Below are 18,234 nucleotides of genomic sequence, written 5' to 3'. Positions count from 1 at the left end.
TCTGTTTATATTTTCATTTGTACCATTTGGGGTATGGCGAGTTGCGTGTTTCCCACTAGTATTCAGGTACTATTCTCTTTTTCCTCCTTAACTCGGGGTCACAAACTCAGACATCTAACGTAAGAAGTCATCAAAGTGGTGTGGTGTCCCACTTGCAGAGAACAGCTACTCTCAATTTCAATCCCCATTGCCGTGTGGGAATTTGGGACCAGTGTGGCTAAAACGTTCAGACTTTTCACTAGAAGCCCCAAAAGTTTTTAAACATTGTTGAGTTTAAAAAAGACAGTGAGTTTAAAAAAGACTGTGTAAGCCAGTAGTCCCCAGTCCATAAATACCCCATTTTATCTCTGGATGCTGTGTCTGTGTTTCTGCATGCCGGATGCCATAGGTACCCACTTCGTTTCTGTCTTAAGCATACCTCTTTTTCATTTCATGCATACCTCCTTGTCACTGGGATTCTGTATAAAAATTCATAGTCTCCAAATTGTGATAGTGTTTAAAAAGTCATTCTTTCAACTTCCATCTTCACACACTAAAGACTCATTTATTTTTTTAAATATTTAATTTATTTTTTTATTTGGCTGTGCTGGGTCTTAGCTGCGGCATGTGGGATCTAGTTCCTTGAGCAGGGATCAAACCCCAGCCCCATGCATTGGGAACTCAGTCTTAACCACTGGACCACTAGGGAGTCCCAAGACTATTTCAAATTATTCTGTGATTATGCAGACACAGCTCCATGCTGCATTTGATTCACCTTGACTCAAGGCAGAGTCACAGACACCAGTAAAACTATAAAGTCGGTCTTGTCATCTGTTGTTGCTAAGAGTTGTTGTTGTTCTTGATGACAAGTGGCAATGTCACAGTCACAGGCCAACCAACTCTTCTTCATTCTCTCTGCAGCCGGTGTTCCACCCAGCAGACAGCGTGCGAGGGACCCGCCACCACGGGCTGGTGGAGAGGCCGTCCCGGACTCGCTTCCACCCCCTTCACCGACGATCCGGGGACAAGCCAGGACGACAGATATCCTTTTTCATTGTCTGAGGAGAGGATAAGTTTTGAAATGTTTGAAAACTTTTCAGAATTTATTTTCCCAGTAATTTCCTTTTGGCCTCCAAATCTTCATTTCATCTGACGAATGGAGGCAATAAACCTAAGTGACTTGGAAACTAGAAACATTTCTGCGACTGAAAACTGGAAGGATCCCTGTAGGTGTTTACTTTATGAAAGTGTCAATAAAGTTCCATCTAATGAAGTAACTATACATAAACAGCCTGTCATTCAGCCCCATTGCAAGGCCTGCTCAGCGTTTTCTTCAGACATTGACAAAAATCAGAATTAACCCTGACTTTAAACCAGGTTAGATTTAGTCGGTCACACTAAAACAGACATACAGATAGCTGATTTATGTTTATTTCTGTTCATGCACTGACCTGCTGCTAGAACTTATGGAAGAAATTTTTATATAATTTTCTATTTAGGGAATTTCAGGGGAGAAGGCAATGGCACCCCACTCCAGTACTCTTGCCTGGAAAACCCCATGGGCAGAGGAGCCTGGTAGGCTGCAGTCCATGGGGTCATGAAGAGTCAGACATGACTGAGGGACTTCACTTTCACTTTTCACTTTCATGCCTTGGAGAAGGAAATGGCAACCCACTCCAGTGTTCTTGCCTGGAGAATCCCAGGGACGGGGGAGCCTGGTGAGCTGCTGTCTATGGGGTCGCACAGAGTCGGACACGACTGAAGCGACTTAGCAGCAGCGGCAGCAGCAGCAGGGAATTTCAGACTCAATCAATGACAACTAAAATACAAAGCTGGTATTTAGGAGAATTTTGCATAGTGATATTTATTCACACCAAATCCTATGCTGTAAAGTAGGAAGACAGAAAAGGAGGCTATGAACTCATCGGACAATTTTACTTATCAGGCCAGAGCAGGACGTGGTCTGGGGGTCCAGCAGTGTGCACAGGGCTTTGGGAAACAGGCCTGAGCTGGGATTTGCGGGAGAGGAGACAGGTAGGTATTTCAGGAGAGTCTGCACTCTGCCCTCGTTCTTCTCACCCGCAGGGCCAGAGGGAGGCAGGAGAGGCGGGGTGAGTCTTGCTGCAGAGCTGGGTTCCTGGCAGTGACGGTAGGGTTGGCTTCAGCAGCCTAGAAAGCAGGAAGTGGGGGGAGGGCTCTCGTGTTTACCAAGCACCTACTCATGCCAGGCACTGTGCTAGGCAATTCATAATCATTTAGATGAACTCAAAATTTACTGGGCAGTTTGCTTTTTTAACCCCCATTTCCCAGTGAGGAAACTTGAGTGTCAAAGTGACTTGCCCCAAATTCCACAGCTGAGGCTGGAAGGGCCCAGATTCACCCTCAAGTCAAGCTGTCCGACCCCCCCAGCATGGGCCCCCTTCTTGCTCCAGCGCTCAGTCGCCCCCAGGACCACACTCAAGAGAGACCCCCGTGGAGGAGGTGTGGGGACACAGAGGAACTCCCACTGCTTGTCTAGCCCTCAGGCTTCTCACAGTTTTTTGTCAATCTGAAGTGAGGATAAGGACCCCAAAGGATGTTTGCTTCTCCCCTCTTCCCACCCAGGGGCTCCCCACCCAAGTCCACCAAGATGCCTTGACTCCTGACATCATGCGGCCATTATCAGAGCAGGCAAGAATGATGACTGATTCTTTCCCTTTCCTTTCTGGGAGGCGGGAATTCTACCATTTAACCACCAACACATCCCTCAAATTCCTTTCTGGAATGTATCATAACTTTTAGATAGAAATGCAAAAGGGAAATGAGAATGGAGGCAGTTCTTCAGCAAATTCACACTCAGGTAGGTGGTTGTCCATCAAACCATTGTCTAAATTGCTTGGAATTTTCTAGTAAAAGACTTAGTGTATTTCTTTGCTTGATGTGACTAACATTTTGTCTTTTCCTAATTTCTCAGTTCCCTCTTTCTCTCAGAGATGTTCTCTCTAAATATTTTAATACATATAGATATATTTATGGCTACCTCAGATCTTTTTTTACAACAAGTATAGTCTAAATATATGCATATACTCACAGCTTTTTAATTCAAAAAATTTTTATTTTATTTTGGCTGCACCTTGCTGCTTGCAAGATCTTAAATTCCCCCACCAGGGATTGAACCTGCTCCCCCTGCACTGGAAGTATGCAATCTTAACCTGGAATACCAGGAAAGTCCTCCTCACAGCTATTGTGTTTTTTTTACTTTTTATTTTGTATTGGCTATAGCCAGAGAGCCAACAATGTTGTGATAGCTTCAGGTGGATAGTGCAGGGACTCAGCCATACATATACATGTATCCGTTCTACCCCCAACCCCCACTTCCATCCAGGCTGCCACATAACACTGAGCGGAGTTCCCTGGGTTGTACAGTAGGTCCTTGGTTATTCATTTTAAATACAGCTGTCTCATAGCTTTTTTTTCCGGCTGTGCTCGGTCTTGGTTGTTGAGAGGGCTTTCTTTAGTTGCAGCAAGTAGGTGCTCCTCCCTAGTTGCAGTACGCAGCCTTCTCCTTGCAGTGGCTTTTCTTGTTGCAAAGCAGAGGCTCTAGGCACACGGGAGCCAGTAGTTGTGGCACGTGGGCTTAGTTGCCCTGCAGCATGTGGGATCTTCCCAAACCAGGGATCGAGCCAGTGTCCTCTGCATTACAAGGTGGATGCTTAACCACTAGAACACCAGGGAAGCTCTCATAGCTTTTAAAACTAGAAGACTATCTAGAAGAGGAGGAGACTGAGGAAAGGCAACAGAGAAAAATGGTCATTCACTTAAAAACAGTTGGTGCCGGGCGCCATTTACATTCTGTGGGTGTCACGGCAGAGAATCATGCACTTCTGGCCTCTAGTCGCTCTCAGTCTAGCGGGAGAGGCTCAGTGTGGCGACTGCAGGCACCACCGCCTGGAGGCTGTGCACACTCAGCCACACAGCCCGAACCAGTCCTGGGGGATGGAGAAGGCATCCTGGAGGAAAACCTGAGGCTTGAAGGCTAGGTAACATGTGAGAGGACAGTGTTTTTATTTATTGAACAGGTGTTTTCACACAACCCGTTTTCTGCACAGGTACTCATCTTCTAAGCACTGGGGACTCCGTGGTGAGAGAGACAGCGGTGTCTCTGCCTTCCTGAGTGGGCGATGTCAGACAGCAAACAGGTTAAAAAAAATTATCAAAGCAAAATAATTTCAGGTGGTTGTAAGTGATAGAGAGGAAGACACCCCTGGAGGGAATGTTTCAGGCAGAGGGAATAGCTTGTGTAAAGTGCTAGAGAGGGAGACTTCACTGTATGTGCAGGCTACTGTCTCCTTTCAGGTAGTAAGTCGTAGGCTATATAACTTGACCATGTATCCAGGTCAACTCATGAGAGCAGCTGCAAAGCAGATCACCTCCTAAGGGGAGGAGAAGCAGGAACCAAATAAATATATAGATGAATTAGAGTTTTTCATCAGACAGTACACATCTGATTCACACACCGTGAGGCATCTCTCTCTCAAGCACCTAATGGGGGTCCCAGGACTGGACATCTGCTGACTTAAAAGAGTTATTTAGTGTAAGTCTGCCCATGAATAAACAGTGAGTCTCCTTTGAGGAATCAAGGGACCTTGAGCTCCTGTGTTCAGTCCCTAAGTCAGGTCTGACTCTGCAACCCATCAACTACAGCACGCCAGGCTTCCCTGTCCTTCCCTGTCTCCTGGAGTTTCCTCAGACTCACGTCCATTGTGTTGATGAAGTCATCCAACCATCTCATCCTCTGTCACCCGCTTCTCCTCATGCCCTCAGTCTTTCCCAGCATCAGGGTCTTTTCCAGTAAGTCGGACCTTCATATCAGGTGGCCAAAGTTTTGAGCTCCTGCTGCTGCTGCTGCTGCTGCTAAGTCACTTCAGTCGAGTCCGACTCTTAGCAACCTCATGGATTGCAGCCTACCAGACTCCTCTGTCCATGGGATTTTCCAGGCAATAGTACTTGAGTGGGTTGCCATTGCCTTCTCCTTTGAGCTCCTAGTAAAATGTAAAAGTAGAATGATTTTATGTTGAAGATATTAAAATATGTAGAAAAGATGGGGAAGAGGGCTGCAGTGCCATCTTTCCTTTCATGGCCTGCATTCATTTTATTTTGTGATAATTTGCTTAAAATGGTTGCCTTTCTCACCAGTCTATTACCTCCTGAATGAAGTTTTATCATTTGAAAGGATTAACAGTGGTTTGAATCTTTGTTAGAACAAAGAGAAGACGTGTACCCAGAATTTTCTTACTCTAGCTGTTTCTTGGCTTGGGTGTTATTTTAGATCGCGGGTACACTGGCTTAGGAAGGGGTCGGTTTCATGATACAGTGATTGCAAATACAGTGAACACTGTTAACAGTGTGGCCAGACACAAGCAGCAGAGCACCGGCACCAGGGCATTCCTCCTCTGGTGGGCGGCCATGGTCACAGAGAAGGCTGGTGCACTGGGCTCTGCGCTCTGCCATGGGCATGGGGCCACCACAGGCAGAGACCAGGGCGCTGCCCAGCTGAGCTCCAGTCCAGGCCACACTCAGGACAGAGGCAAGGCGCTAACTGGTCCCCGACTCAGGGTCTGGGTTTGAGAACTCAGAGGGAGGCCCTCCCGCCTTCCTGCAGCTGCTTGTGCCCTCAGCAGCCCTTCTCACTCCTCGAAGGGGCAAACGTGTACCCCAGACACCATCCTGTTGAGTTTCCAAACAATTAACATAAATTTACATATTTATTTGTCATATGATCTCAGACCTGAGGGTTGTACATAGAAGAGAAGGACGACACACTAGTGACTCATAGAAGTGCCTTCCTCTCAAAGAGATGTGTTTTTAGGAAGAGAGAAAAACAAACGTCTAGACATTTTCTTACTTATATTGCCAGCAAGGTTGGAGCGTGTGTTGCATCTGGAAAACTAGAATGAATGGTCATGATGAGACCACCTTGAGATCCACTAAAGCTAGGAGTGGCTTTCCTCTTTGGAGCAGGCCTTGCTTTGGTTCTGTTCATACAAGGAGATGAAAATGTTAGAACATTGGTTTATAGGACAAAACTGTTTCTTCAAAGGGCACCGCCTGTTGTATTTGAGACATGTTGGACTATGTCTCTTATGGAAGCTTCACAGTTTTATATTAGGGCTGTGAGAAGCCCGGCAGTTAAGAAACTTTAACCCAGAGTTTCCAAATCTTACTTGATCACTAAACCCAGTTTTTACCTATCACCCATTAAAGATTTCCGTCTCAAAGGGAGTGCAAGTTTTTAGAGTTTTAAGGGGGAAAGAGTCAGACTTCAGAATTCTACCCATCTCCCGTTCGTCACTCGTGTGCTGAGGGAAACAGGAAGACATCTTCATACACACAAGGACCAAAAAAGATCTTGTTCCCGTGCCTCCCTTCATGTTTGACGTGCAGATGTGTTGTAGCAGGACGTCATTGGAAGCCAGAGGACCAGAGGAAGTTGAGTGATGGTGAAGACATGGTTAAGAAACTAGGAAGGAACCAAATGGTGACTGGTTTTATATACTAAATCCAGCCCTGACACCTGTCTCAGTGAATGTGGGTTCTACTAAGCAGACCTAGAGTTCAGGAACCCTGCCAGCAGCGTGGACAACCACAGGCCAGCCCCACAGCCCCAGTAGAAAACGGAGTTCCAGAGGGGAAGAGAGAGCCTGGCGCCCCAGGCTGCTCCTGAGCCCTGCCCCAGTTCCTGAGCCCTGCCCCAGGTGCCCTTCCCGCATGGGAACAGGAAGCCAAAAGAAGAACTGGGCCATGCAGCCATGACTAGGGAGCCTGGGGAAGAGACAGGGTGGGTCTTGTGTGGGGTTTCTGAGGCTCACTGACCCCACCCACGTGCAGGGAAATGGGCCACAGATGTCCTGTCTCATCAACAGAAGGGCAGAACGTTCTCGGTGACTGAGGCCTTCCCCTCTAACGTTATCTGAGCTGAGAAGGAACAGGAGTCCCTTGGGTGGACTGGGTCGGGAACGTGGAGGAAGGATTCTCCTCCACAGAGCCGCAGGGCCTGGGGAGAGAGAACAGCCCAGGGTGACCAACATCTCCACCTGAGCGCCTGGGTGGAGGGCGCCCTGCATTACTTACGATGGACTGGAGCACGATGAGGAGAGGAGAGGCAGCGTGACGAGTGGGGTTGGAGGTAGAGTTTGGGATGCTGGGGGTGGAGAAGCTGAGTAAGGCAGTGGGAAGGGTGGGCTTGGAGTTCATGAGAACTGTGGCGAGCTGGAAGTATGGATTCACGAGTTACTGGACTGTGGGTGATGGATGGAGCCAAAGACATGGATGGGACTGAGCAAGGCAAGAATGGAGGACAGAGGAGGGGGGCTGCCTCTCAGAGTCTCCTCAGGTGCTCTTCCCAAAGTGGCTGCACCCGGAATCTCTCTCCAGCCTCCCACCCTGCTCCCACTCTACATGGTACCCACGAAACCGAGCTGTTCTCCCCATCACATGCTTTTGAGAGCAATGCAGGCGGATGTGGGCTGAGAGACTGTGAGGCCATAGAAACTCTGGGACCATTAGGGTTGAAGGCAGAAGAGGAAGAGCCCGAAAAGGAGCTGAAAAGCAGCGCACAGGGGGATAAATCAAAAGATCCATTATAATGTAGATTGTTTTTTGACTTAGGTTTAACTGAGGTGATGGAGGCTTTCCTGGTGGCTCAGATGGTAAAGAATCTGCCTGTAATGCAGGAGACCCAGTTTCAATCCCTGGTCAGAAAGATTCCCTGGGGAAGGAAAAGGCAACCTACTCCAGTATTCTTGCCTGGAGAATCTCATGGACAGAGGAGCCTGGCAAGCTCCTTGAGGTCACAAAGAGTGGGACACAACTGGGTGACTATCACTTTCCCTTTCTTTCAAGGTGGTAACGGATGAGGGGCTAATCTGACTTGATTTCCCTGTCACCTAGGCTGCTCTTCTGTTTGTTTCCTGGCAACTCGCAGGCGTTCTAGAAATGTTCATTGAATTGAATGGTAAATTCTAGTTTACAAATAAGGGTATTTTTTCTGTCTATTTAGGATGTTCTTCATGGCATGTTAGTACTGTGGAGTGATTAAAGCCACCTGAATAAAGTTTTCTCAGATCTTCAGAAGAGCAAATAAGCGTTTTCTAAGCTGCTTCTGTTGAATTTAGCTGTAAGCTACTGACATGAGGGGCAGTAAAGCAGACAGTATAGCACCCGCCTCAGTGCAGGAGGCCTGGGTTCCATCCCTGGGTTGGGAAGACCCCCTGGAGAAGGAAATGACAGCCCACTCCGGTATTCATGCCTGGAGAATCCCATGCACAGAAGAGCCTGGTGGGCTACAATCCATGGAGTCACAAAGAGTCAGACATGACTGAGTCACACACACACACACACACACACACACACACACACACACACACACTGACATGAGTAGGCTTCCCTGGTGGCTTAGTGGTAAAGAATCTGCCTGCCAATACAGGAGACATGTACCAATCCCTGGTCCAGGAAGATCCCCCGGAGAAGGAAATAGCATCCCACTCTAGCATTCTTGCCTGGAAAATCCCATGCACAGAGGAGCCTGGTGGGCCACAGTCCACGGGGTCGCAGCGTTGGATACAACTTAGTGACTGAACAACAGCAAGAACAACTGACATAAGTGATCGCTAACATTAGGGCATCTCTTGATGCCAATAAGGTGTTGGGTTTTGAATACCCATTAAGTGAGATATGAATGGTGAGAATTGAGAGAGCTCAGAGGTCACATCTTTTAACTTTTGATGCCTCAGCCCCGTCATATTAAAATTTCAGAAATTCACCACGTTTCCATGTTGTTGATATACATCAGAAAGGCTAACATGCCGACCTACTCCTCAACATTGAAATGATCGATGTTTGATCGTTGTACTACTAATACACCACTGTGTTCTGATTTGTTTACAGGTTCTAGACAAGTGGACTTAATGACTTTAAAGGTGGCAGTGTCCTGAGAGAAGTGGTAAATTTCTGCTTCAGAATTAAGTATTTCTGGACAGAGGTTCATTAAAATCTGCTGAAAAGAGAAAAGTCCAGTGCCTTCTCCCTAGTGGTTCTGCCAACTAAGATACCGCCGTTTTTCCTCTCAGAGACGTTCTTGTTTCTTCTTCACCTTTTCCTCTTCTGTCCCCTACTGTGGTCCATTCCGACCTGTACTTTGCATGCATGCATATGTACAAAGTCGCTTCAGTTGTGTCTAACTTTTTGCAGCCCCATGACTGTAGCCCATTGGGCTCCTCTGTCCTTGGGATTTTTCAGGCAAGAATACTGGAGTGGGTTGCCATGCCCTCCTCCAGGGGATCTTCCGGACCCAGGGATCCAACCCACGCCTCTTATGTCTCCTGCATAGCCTAATAGTTAATGTTGAAGAAGCGTCTGGTCTCTCTTCTGAAAGCACCTCTGTTTTATTGCATTGACTAAGATTCAGATTCAGAAAGAAGGTAACTAGACATGACCACACTAGTACACAGGAAGTGAAACTTGTGATCGTAGTGCTTCTGGCAGAGGAAACATTTCCTTAAGAGTTCATCAGTGTCCATATTTTACTAATGCCAGGTTCTGCCTGCATGATAGTTCTTCTCCATCAAGGCCCCCACTACCTCCTGAGCCTTAGATGGTGATGGCTTCTTTTATACAGAATCACCGAAGATCACAGGAGAATAATATGACTTAGAATGTTTTGAGAAGGTATTCTATGAGTATAATTAAATTAACCAAACAGCTCTATTGTACTCAGCACATATAGTATAGCATCCCATCTGTTTTTCCCTGTTTCCATTTCATCTGGAATGTGTTCTAAGGCAGGCTAGACCCAGTGAAGAATATAGAATCCATAAAACAGGCCACCTGACCATCTAAGGAAGTTCACATTTCTCAATAAACCTAATGTAGCTCTCTTTGGGTTATAAGAAACAGGAACCCTCAACTTGAAGAAAAAAGAAATTTATTGGCTTATGTTACTAGAAGCCCAGAGGGCTAGATCCAGGGATCCGTACAGTAGCACTGAGACTCAGTATCTGGGGGGGTGCCACCTCTACCTTGACTTCCAGGGAGAGAAACCCAGGCCCACATGGTCCCCAAGCTCACCACCTCCGCTGGGGATAGTCCTTTCTTCCCCTGTTTGTATCATGAGTCCATCCCTGAACTAGTCACAGGGGTTAAGTGACCTTGAATGGAAGTGCTGGGTGTGGGTACCTTCTGTGGACAGGGAGGCCCACACAGAGCGACAGCCAAACCAGGTTTCGGATGGGGGTGCGGGCAGTCCTTGGAAGTAAAAGAGCTTGGGCTCGCAAAAAAAAAGAAACACCCCACGTGAATCACGCAAAGATGGTGCTGGTTAGGAGATAGAGGAATGGACTTTTCCAGAGGAAGTTGATAAGCCGAAGTAGGAGGAAGAGCTGTCGGGTATAGAGATAAAGATACAAACTGAAAACTCAGCAGTGGAACTCCACGCGACTCCAGCCTCTTAGTTCTGCCTCAACTTCCCCTTCATCTGGGTTTTCCTTGATTGAAATTTCTACTTCGATGGTAGCACGCTTGGAGCAAATTACGCCTCACAGCCCCTGGATGAAAGTTGGCCCAGGTAAGCAAGTCATATTTTCAAAGATATGATGGGCGTGTGCTGTGCTTGGACAGTCTCACTTTATTTTACCCGCCTCAGAGGTCATTTTAGAAATTTCTAATCTAAAGCACAGACTCTTGTTTTCTCTTATAAAACTTAAGTCTCTCCACATATAATCATGGGCTTATATGAAAGTCTAAAATTAAAAGTTATTTAAATCAATCTGGGTCTTCATTTTAAAGACCAAATAGAAACACATTCAGAATACATTGACCAACATAATAGTCTGAGTTGGTATTATTATATTTAAATATATAAAGGTGTCATGGTAAGCTACTGAAAGAAACAGAGGCCATAGTAAGCTCCTAAAACTGTAATTTGCATAGTGGATTTGATTTAGGGTCTCTTTGAGTATTTTTATATGTAGAGAATATATACCCCCAAATTGAGTATTTTTTGGAATAGTACTGGAGGTGACAGAATATAGAGTTAACTGAAAAGATTGTTACATCCAGTGGATGCATGATATCATTTTCAGATCACCTGGTCAGATTTAAGAGGCATTTGAAATGGACATGTTGAAAAATTTTAGCTCCCTGGATTGAAGTGCATTCTCCATCTATTCTTGGGGCAGATACTGACAGCACTTACTGTGGATAATGTAGTCAGGACCTGGGAAAGGCAGGTATGAAGATGGATAACAGCAGGCCCCTACTGCAAGTAGGTTTTCAGCAACCCTTAAGAATCTTGGGATCCATGATTGTAGAATAAACACAGTATCTTATTTTAAGTCATAAAAGCGTTAGGCAGTCCATCATGTCCAACTCTCTGCAACCCCATGAACTGTGGCCCGCCAGGCTCCTCTATCCATGGGGATTCTCCAGGCAAGGATACTGGAGTGGGTAGCCATTCCCTTCTCCAGGGGATCTTCCTGACCCGGGAATCGATCCTGGGTCTCCCTCATTGCAGGCAGATTCTTTAATTAAATCATAAAAAGATTTTTCCAATTTGAGATTGTAAAAAATTTGTATTTAAGAGAAAAATGTCCTATGCTTTCTAGAGCATGAGGATTAGTTAGATTAATATTTTCAAACATTGGATTACTGTAGCAGTTACGTTCCTCTTTATGGACCTCTGTAGAGGAGTGCGGCATTTCTGTATCAGGGTTTGCCAGGCATCCCCTATGCACATACTCGGGGGATGTGATGAGGGGTAGTTTTTCACACATCTGGAATAAGGCCTCACATCCCCAGAGAGGATTTGGTTATGGATCTGAAATATTTCGAAAGGCATTCAAAAGTGCTTGTTTGCTGCTTAAAAAAAAGACCAAAAACCTCCTTGCATGCCCAGCTGGCTCATTTGCTTGCCCTATTTGCATGAATTTCTGATAGTTTTTATCATAGAAGGGAGAAATCACAGGACCTGGAGAGAGCAGCTGTGCAGCTGAGTGAATAGAAGGGCTGGTTCTCAAACCCAGGCCTGAGGTTTCCCTTTCTCCTTGTGGACTGAACTTCTTTTCTTTTTATGTTATTCTGGTTTTTAAAGGCAGCAGCCTCCTTGGAAGGAAGAGAAGCACCCTGGGTTCAGGCTAACATCTGCACTCAACAGGTACATAGCTTGTTTTCTAGTAGAAATAAACTTTAAAGAAGGCAAATCACCCTGTTGATCCTGCTGCTTTTTAATCTATCATCTGTTTGCAAGAGTACTCTTATATCAATGGGTTGTGTTTATACGAAGTGTTAAAAAGAAGCAACCTAAATCTCCCACCGTGTAGTGAACGTCTGCTCAGGACAATGTAGCTGTGAGAACATGAAGTCTGAGTGAATGACAGTTTGCCTCCTACTCTGTGTCCTTGAGCAAGTTGCATGGCTTCTCTGTGTCTCAGTTTACTCATCTGGAAAAAGGAAGATAACAGTACCTACATCAAGCGATGGTTGCAAGGATTAAATAAGATGCATAAGAAACACAAGGAAGCATAAGCGTTCAATAACCACATTAAACCATCACTTCAAGCTGGACCCCAGTGTTTAAGTCACTTTGTTCAATCCTGATCACATTCTACAAGAATGAGTATGACTTTCTGTTCTAAGAAGTTACAAATGACTTGTCCAAGGTTGCTTAGCTAATATGTGATGGAACTGGGATTAAAAAAAATTTTTTTTCAGTGCAAAATTTTAACATACACAAAAGGGAAAAGCATTCCAAGAATTCCGTGTGCCCATCTTTTAGCTTCTGTGTCTACCCCTACCTCCTCCCTTCCCACCCTTATCCCACCACCAGCCAGCCAGAGTATTTCACCTGCAGATATCTCTAACACTATAAGGCTGATAGGAACCTTTGAAAAACAACAACAATATAACGCAATGCCATTATGCCACGTAACAAAATTAACAATAATTCCTAATATTATCTAATACCCGGTCTGTATTCACATTTCCCCAGTTGTCTCTCTGCATTTGATTGATATTCTCTTGAGTCTCTTTGAATCTGAACCCAAGGCTCCCTGGTCCCAGAATCCTTGCTTTTGCTGCTGCTTCATCCTGGTTCTGAACTGCCTGTCCCTTGTGTAAACCCAACCCAGCCATGGTACACAGTCCAGCCACGGGGCTTAGTGGCTGCAGAAGGCATCACCTGAAACAGCCCACAGAGAAGCATTTTAGGCTAATTTGAAGCCTCACACAAGTTCTTTTTTGGCAGTTTGTCCCTTGATGAGACAAGTAAATAATGTCTCTTGGAGTCAAAGCTTCATGTAAACTGCAACTGTCTGGGAGAATTTCAGAAATTTGCTGTAGTTCAACAGTTCCCCCAATTTTTGTCTTATGATTCTGTCACAATCTTAAAAACCACTGAGGCCCTCTAACAGTGTTTGTTCGTGTGGATACATTTGTTTGTATTTAGCTATTGATATTGGAAATTAAATTGAGAGATTTATAGAAGATACTTATTAATACACTTAGAAATAGCAGTAATAAACTCATTACTCATAAATAAACTCATTTATGTCAACATAAATCATATTTTTGTAAGCACAGTTATATTTTCTGAAACAAAGTAAATCACTGAGAAGAGAGGCGTTGTCCCCTTTATGTGTCTCTTGAAGACAGCTCGATCCTCTGCTTGTGCGCTGTCTGCACTGACACTGCACGTCCCAAGGCTCTTGGAAAACCGCTGTGCTCGTGAGGGCAAGAGTGAAAGGGCAGGGAACACATCAGGGTTATTCTGAAAATCGCCCCGACCTTGTATTCTCCCTGGAAGGGCTGGAAAGCCACTGCTTTGGTGATCCTTCCTAGGGGAGGAGTTATTCCCAGATGGAGAAGATCTAGCCCAGCTGCAGAGAATATATTGGCCACAGCCATCTTCTGAGTTGTGAGGAAAGATGGAACGTTTCTTAAAGAAAGCCATGAATCCAGTGTCTTCCTTGTTGAACCATATCGTTACACCACTAGCTTCAAAGTGTGAAATCTCACAAGTACAAATTGCTGTCTTCTGGGTGTGGGTCATCCTCAGAGGCTGATGTTGTAAGGGACTGCAGGTAGGTCCAAACCCCTCATTTTATGGATGATTGTAAATCGGTTATTCCTGCTTTCTCTCCCGTTGGTAATTTTCAGGAAAGAATATTGCATTTTCACTAAGGAAAAAATGGATTTTTCAGCCAGACTCTCTCTCTCCCTCCTCCCCCTTAGGACCAATTCTGACTCTGCTCTTCACACCAGCGCTCTGAGTACCAAGCCCCAGGACCCCTATGGAGGAGGAGGCCAGTCGGCCTGGCCTGCCTCGTACGTGGGTAAGACACGTAGGCTGGATGCCAGCCAGTACTGCGCCGTCTTGTTCTGTCCTCGGGGAGCAGGGGGAGAGACAAGCTTACACCATGTGCCTTTCCCTGGCTCTTCTTCCACAGAGAACAGCTCCTGGCCAGGGAGGTGTGTGTGTGCTCGTGATGAGGTGAGAGTGGGCCTTCCCTCCCACCTCTTTCTCTGCAGGTCCTCCTTGGCGTCTCTCGGCCCTCAGACTTTGTGTCCTCCACACTCTCCCATTGTAAGGTCCTCATCAGTTTTACAGGGACTCACAGCAACTTTCTAACTGGTCTCCTTATTTGCAGTCTCCTGTCTTCCCAGTCCAGTGTTATGTCGGGTTCTCTGAAAGCCCTTTTTCCAGCCAGGATCTGGACAAACTGAGAAATAAAAGCAGAAGTGACACAGGGAGGTGGATACCACCTTTCCTCCTGATAAGAGGAAGTGGCTTCTCTCTGGGGGGCCATGTCTATTCAGACCAAACCCCAGAGGGACACTGACTCCCCGAGTGGCCAGCAGCCCTGGCCCAGGGTGGCCCCCACGGCGGGAGCCCTGCAGGCAGGGCCAGCCCCGGGGCCAGAGGAGTGGGAGCTCACCTGTTGCCCACTTTGCTGCAGGTCATTGTCCCGCCTCCCCAGGGTGACCAGGAGTAGGGGAAAGAGTCATGCCATCTGCTTCCAGAATGACCCAAATCTGATCAGATTCCAATCACAGTGCAGTAAAGAATCCGTTTGTGATATAGAGATACAGGTGGCGTGGGCTTGACCCCTGGGTCGGGAAGATCCCCTGGAGGAGGAAATGGCAACCCACTCCAGTATTCTTGCCTGGAGAATTCCATGGATGGAGGAGCCTGGCAGGCTACATGTCTGCCACATGGCATGGTCAAAAAAAATAAAAAATAAAAGAGAGGGGGAGAATATATAAGCCTAAGAAAGGTGCAGCAAGGTCTTGGTCTCCCTGGATTGGGAGGGAACCAGACGGTTAGACTTCGATCTGGAATTCCCAAGAAAGAGCTGCCTTTCTGCCTCTGCCATGCCTGTATTCGTGTTGCCCTCTGTTTAAAGTCTGTGCTTCTCTAGAAAAGCCTAAAAGCTTAGAGGGAACAAGGAAATCCTAAGTAACAAGACTTGGAGGCCTGCATGCAGAGAGGAAGAAAAATAGCTAAAGCAAGTGATTAATCAAGTGAAGTATTTACCCTAAGAGTGATGTTGCCTGCAAGGGAAGAGGTGTGAAGTGTCAGAAGGCGTGAGTGAGGACAAATAAGAAAAGCAACAGAGTGTCAGCGTTGATCCTACAACGGAGCCATAGGGAAAGCAGAAAGAAAGAAGGAAATCCTGGAGCAGAGTCCCAGGGTCCCTGCTTTTCACATCAGCAGCTTGAGCCCACTGTGTTTGTACCCCGGTATCTGACAGCTGTGGAAGGCAGGCCGACCTCCAGCCTGGACGTCTGAACCATGTCCCTGCTTCAGTTGCCTTGGAAGTGCAGCAGAACTCAGAAACACGTCCAAATATGGCCGTGTTTACATGGGAAAGCCAGTGTGTTTAAAATATTACTCAAGTCTCCAAGGATCAGAATTATTTCTGGAGAATTCTATCTGTTGGTGGGAGCTATTTTAAATAGTTTCTTGTCTTTCCCCTCTCCCCCTGTCATTCATGAAAGTTTCTCATTTGCTTTCCTTTCAGACTTTTAAAAATATCGACTAGCTTTGCAAAAAGGTATTTCTTATTATAGGAGCGACCAAATAAAGTAAAGATTTAAAAAGTGATGGGAAAAATTATAATTGAAGCTGGGAATTAGACTCCACAAGCAGAAAGCAATAACTGCCTTTTCCCTGGGAATCTTTCCTGAGCATAGTGATGTAGCCTCAATTAATGTTCCCACTATTTTTTTGGTTCTGAGCAGATCATAAGGGAGCATCTGCTGACAGCTTAACTACATGAGCAGAAAGCTGTGATACATTCACAAGCAAAAGTTTGTGTCCCAAGAAGACACAGTCATTAGGCTGATACATGGTTAGTAATTCTCATAATGGTTATTCAGTTTGCGAGACAGGCATCCCTGGTGAAGAGTTGATGGAAATGAGAGAAATAGATTTTTATGCAACCAAGCAAGATTTTTATAATTTCTCTCTTCTTGTTTAATTATCCAGAATTTGTCAAGAAAAATGTTGATCATTTCCCTGGCAGCATGTGCAGTTTAATTATCATTTCACACTCACATGCACGCGTGCACACACACACACATATACCCCCTGAATGGGTAAGCCTGATGGCACTCTGTGACACTTGCCCACTGCCCTGTAGTCTAGGACTGTACCTAACCCACCTCTGCTCATCACTAGCGAGTGGAGGAAGGGGCCAGGGTGGTCCTTGCCCTTTCGAGTAGTAGTCTAGAGCTAAGGGCAGAGCAAGGCATGATGGTTGTCTTCTTAGCACCCAGAGCTGTAGAGGCTGAGTCTCACCAGCCTTAAGAAACACAGCCCTGAGCTCCTTCCCAGGGAAGGAGATCTGCCTTGAACCCCAGTGATCTTACCACAGGTAATACTATACCTTTGACCAGCACCATGAAGGCTTAAAATGCAAATAACCCTGAAAGAAATGAGCCTGTTGAAGAAAATGGCACCCTACTCCAGTATATTCTCGCCTGGGCAATCCCATGGACAGAGGAGCCTGGTGGGCTATATATTCCATGAGTCGCAAAGAGTCAGACACAACTGAGTGACTAAACAAACGAGAGAGAGGTGAGCCTTGGTTGCACAGACAGGAGGAAGAGGGGGATGGCAAAGGCATCTGAGATCTAAAGAGGGGGCAGAGGTGTCACGCAGGTGGCAGGAGGGCCCAGAATGGGGAGGTTTCCTGAGAGAGACACTCTGGTTAAGTACTCTGCCCCCTGCCTCCACCTCTGTTCAGCAGATCCAGGCTGTGCTGGGAGGTGTTTTCGATTCGTCAGGCATGAGGGTGAGGAGAGGGAAGGCGGTCTCAGTTCCGTTCAGGAGGTCGGCCCTCCGTGGCTCCTGGTCCGCGAGGTTTCTTGGAGCACACATGAGCCTTGGTCGTGGCTGTTTGTCCCCTGCAGGGCTGATCCATGTTTCCTCTGCTTCTGGATACCCACTCACAACTCGTTCCCTTTTATTTTTATCCCTTTATTTATAGTTGTATCATCTGATATTTTTCATCCAGTAGTAAAAATCCAGGCTTGGATATGTTGGAAAAAAATCGTACAACGTGAGAGCTGTGAGTTAAGTTTTATTTGGGCAAAATGAGGACTGCAGCCGGGAGATGGCATTTCAGATAGCTTTGAGAGACTGCTCTAAGGAGGCGACAGAAGGAGCCAGGATATATAGGAGTTTTGCAACAAAGGGCAGGTAGTCTGAACATCAAAAGATTGTGGTTAATTAAAGAAAACCAGATAACCCAGGTTAAGGAACCTAGCGCTTTTCTGTGTATGGGAAGGTGCAAGAGTCTGGGCTCACTGAAATCCTTCCTTTCGTATGCATCTCAGCTGTCCGGGGCCAGTATCCTGTGTTTTCACATCCCGAATTTCCTCAGGGCTCACCATGGGGAGTGGCTGTAGTCTGAGGGCTGGTATTTTTTCCTTCCTGGGTTCCCTGGTGGCTGCAATCGCTGGTGACTGTGACAGCCTTTGTTTACTGATATGGTAGGAAACATTCCATTTCTCACATATTTTGTTTATATATTAACTTGGTGCTAACACATCGGTTATTGCCACCATCATCCTTCTAGTTACCGAAACTCTGAACCAGGAGTTAATTGTCTTTAATTACTCTCATTCCCACACCCCTCACACCCATTGAGTAGCCAAGTCTTGTTCATTCCACGCCTGCTGTGTATCTCAAACCTGCTGCCTCTTTTCTGTCCTCGCTAC

The 18,234-nt window shown here is 46.2% G+C and overlaps 1 protein-coding gene across 3 annotated transcripts in view; it reads left to right on the top strand.

Moving 5' to 3' along the window:
• Positions 1-18,234, top strand: part of CRTC3 (CREB regulated transcription coactivator 3) — a 96,066-nt gene that overhangs the window by 52,852 nt on the left and 24,980 nt on the right. For all 3 annotated transcript variants that reach the window (XM_027522049.1, XM_027522048.1, XM_027522050.1), the window contains exons 3-6: positions 901-1,020; positions 10,518-10,579; positions 12,104-12,166; positions 14,242-14,342. In XM_027522049.1, coding sequence (XP_027377850.1) covers positions 901-1,020; positions 10,518-10,579; positions 12,104-12,166; positions 14,242-14,342 — 346 coding nt within the window. The remainder of the gene's footprint in view (positions 1-900; positions 1,021-10,517; positions 10,580-12,103; positions 12,167-14,241; positions 14,343-18,234) is intronic.

Source organism: Bos indicus x Bos taurus, chromosome 21 (assembly GCF_003369695.1).
Source record: "Bos indicus x Bos taurus breed Angus x Brahman F1 hybrid chromosome 21, Bos_hybrid_MaternalHap_v2.0, whole genome shotgun sequence".
Taxonomy (NCBI): Eukaryota; Metazoa; Chordata; class Mammalia; order Artiodactyla; family Bovidae; genus Bos; species Bos indicus x Bos taurus.
This window is presented reverse-complemented; position numbering and strand designations above follow the sequence as displayed.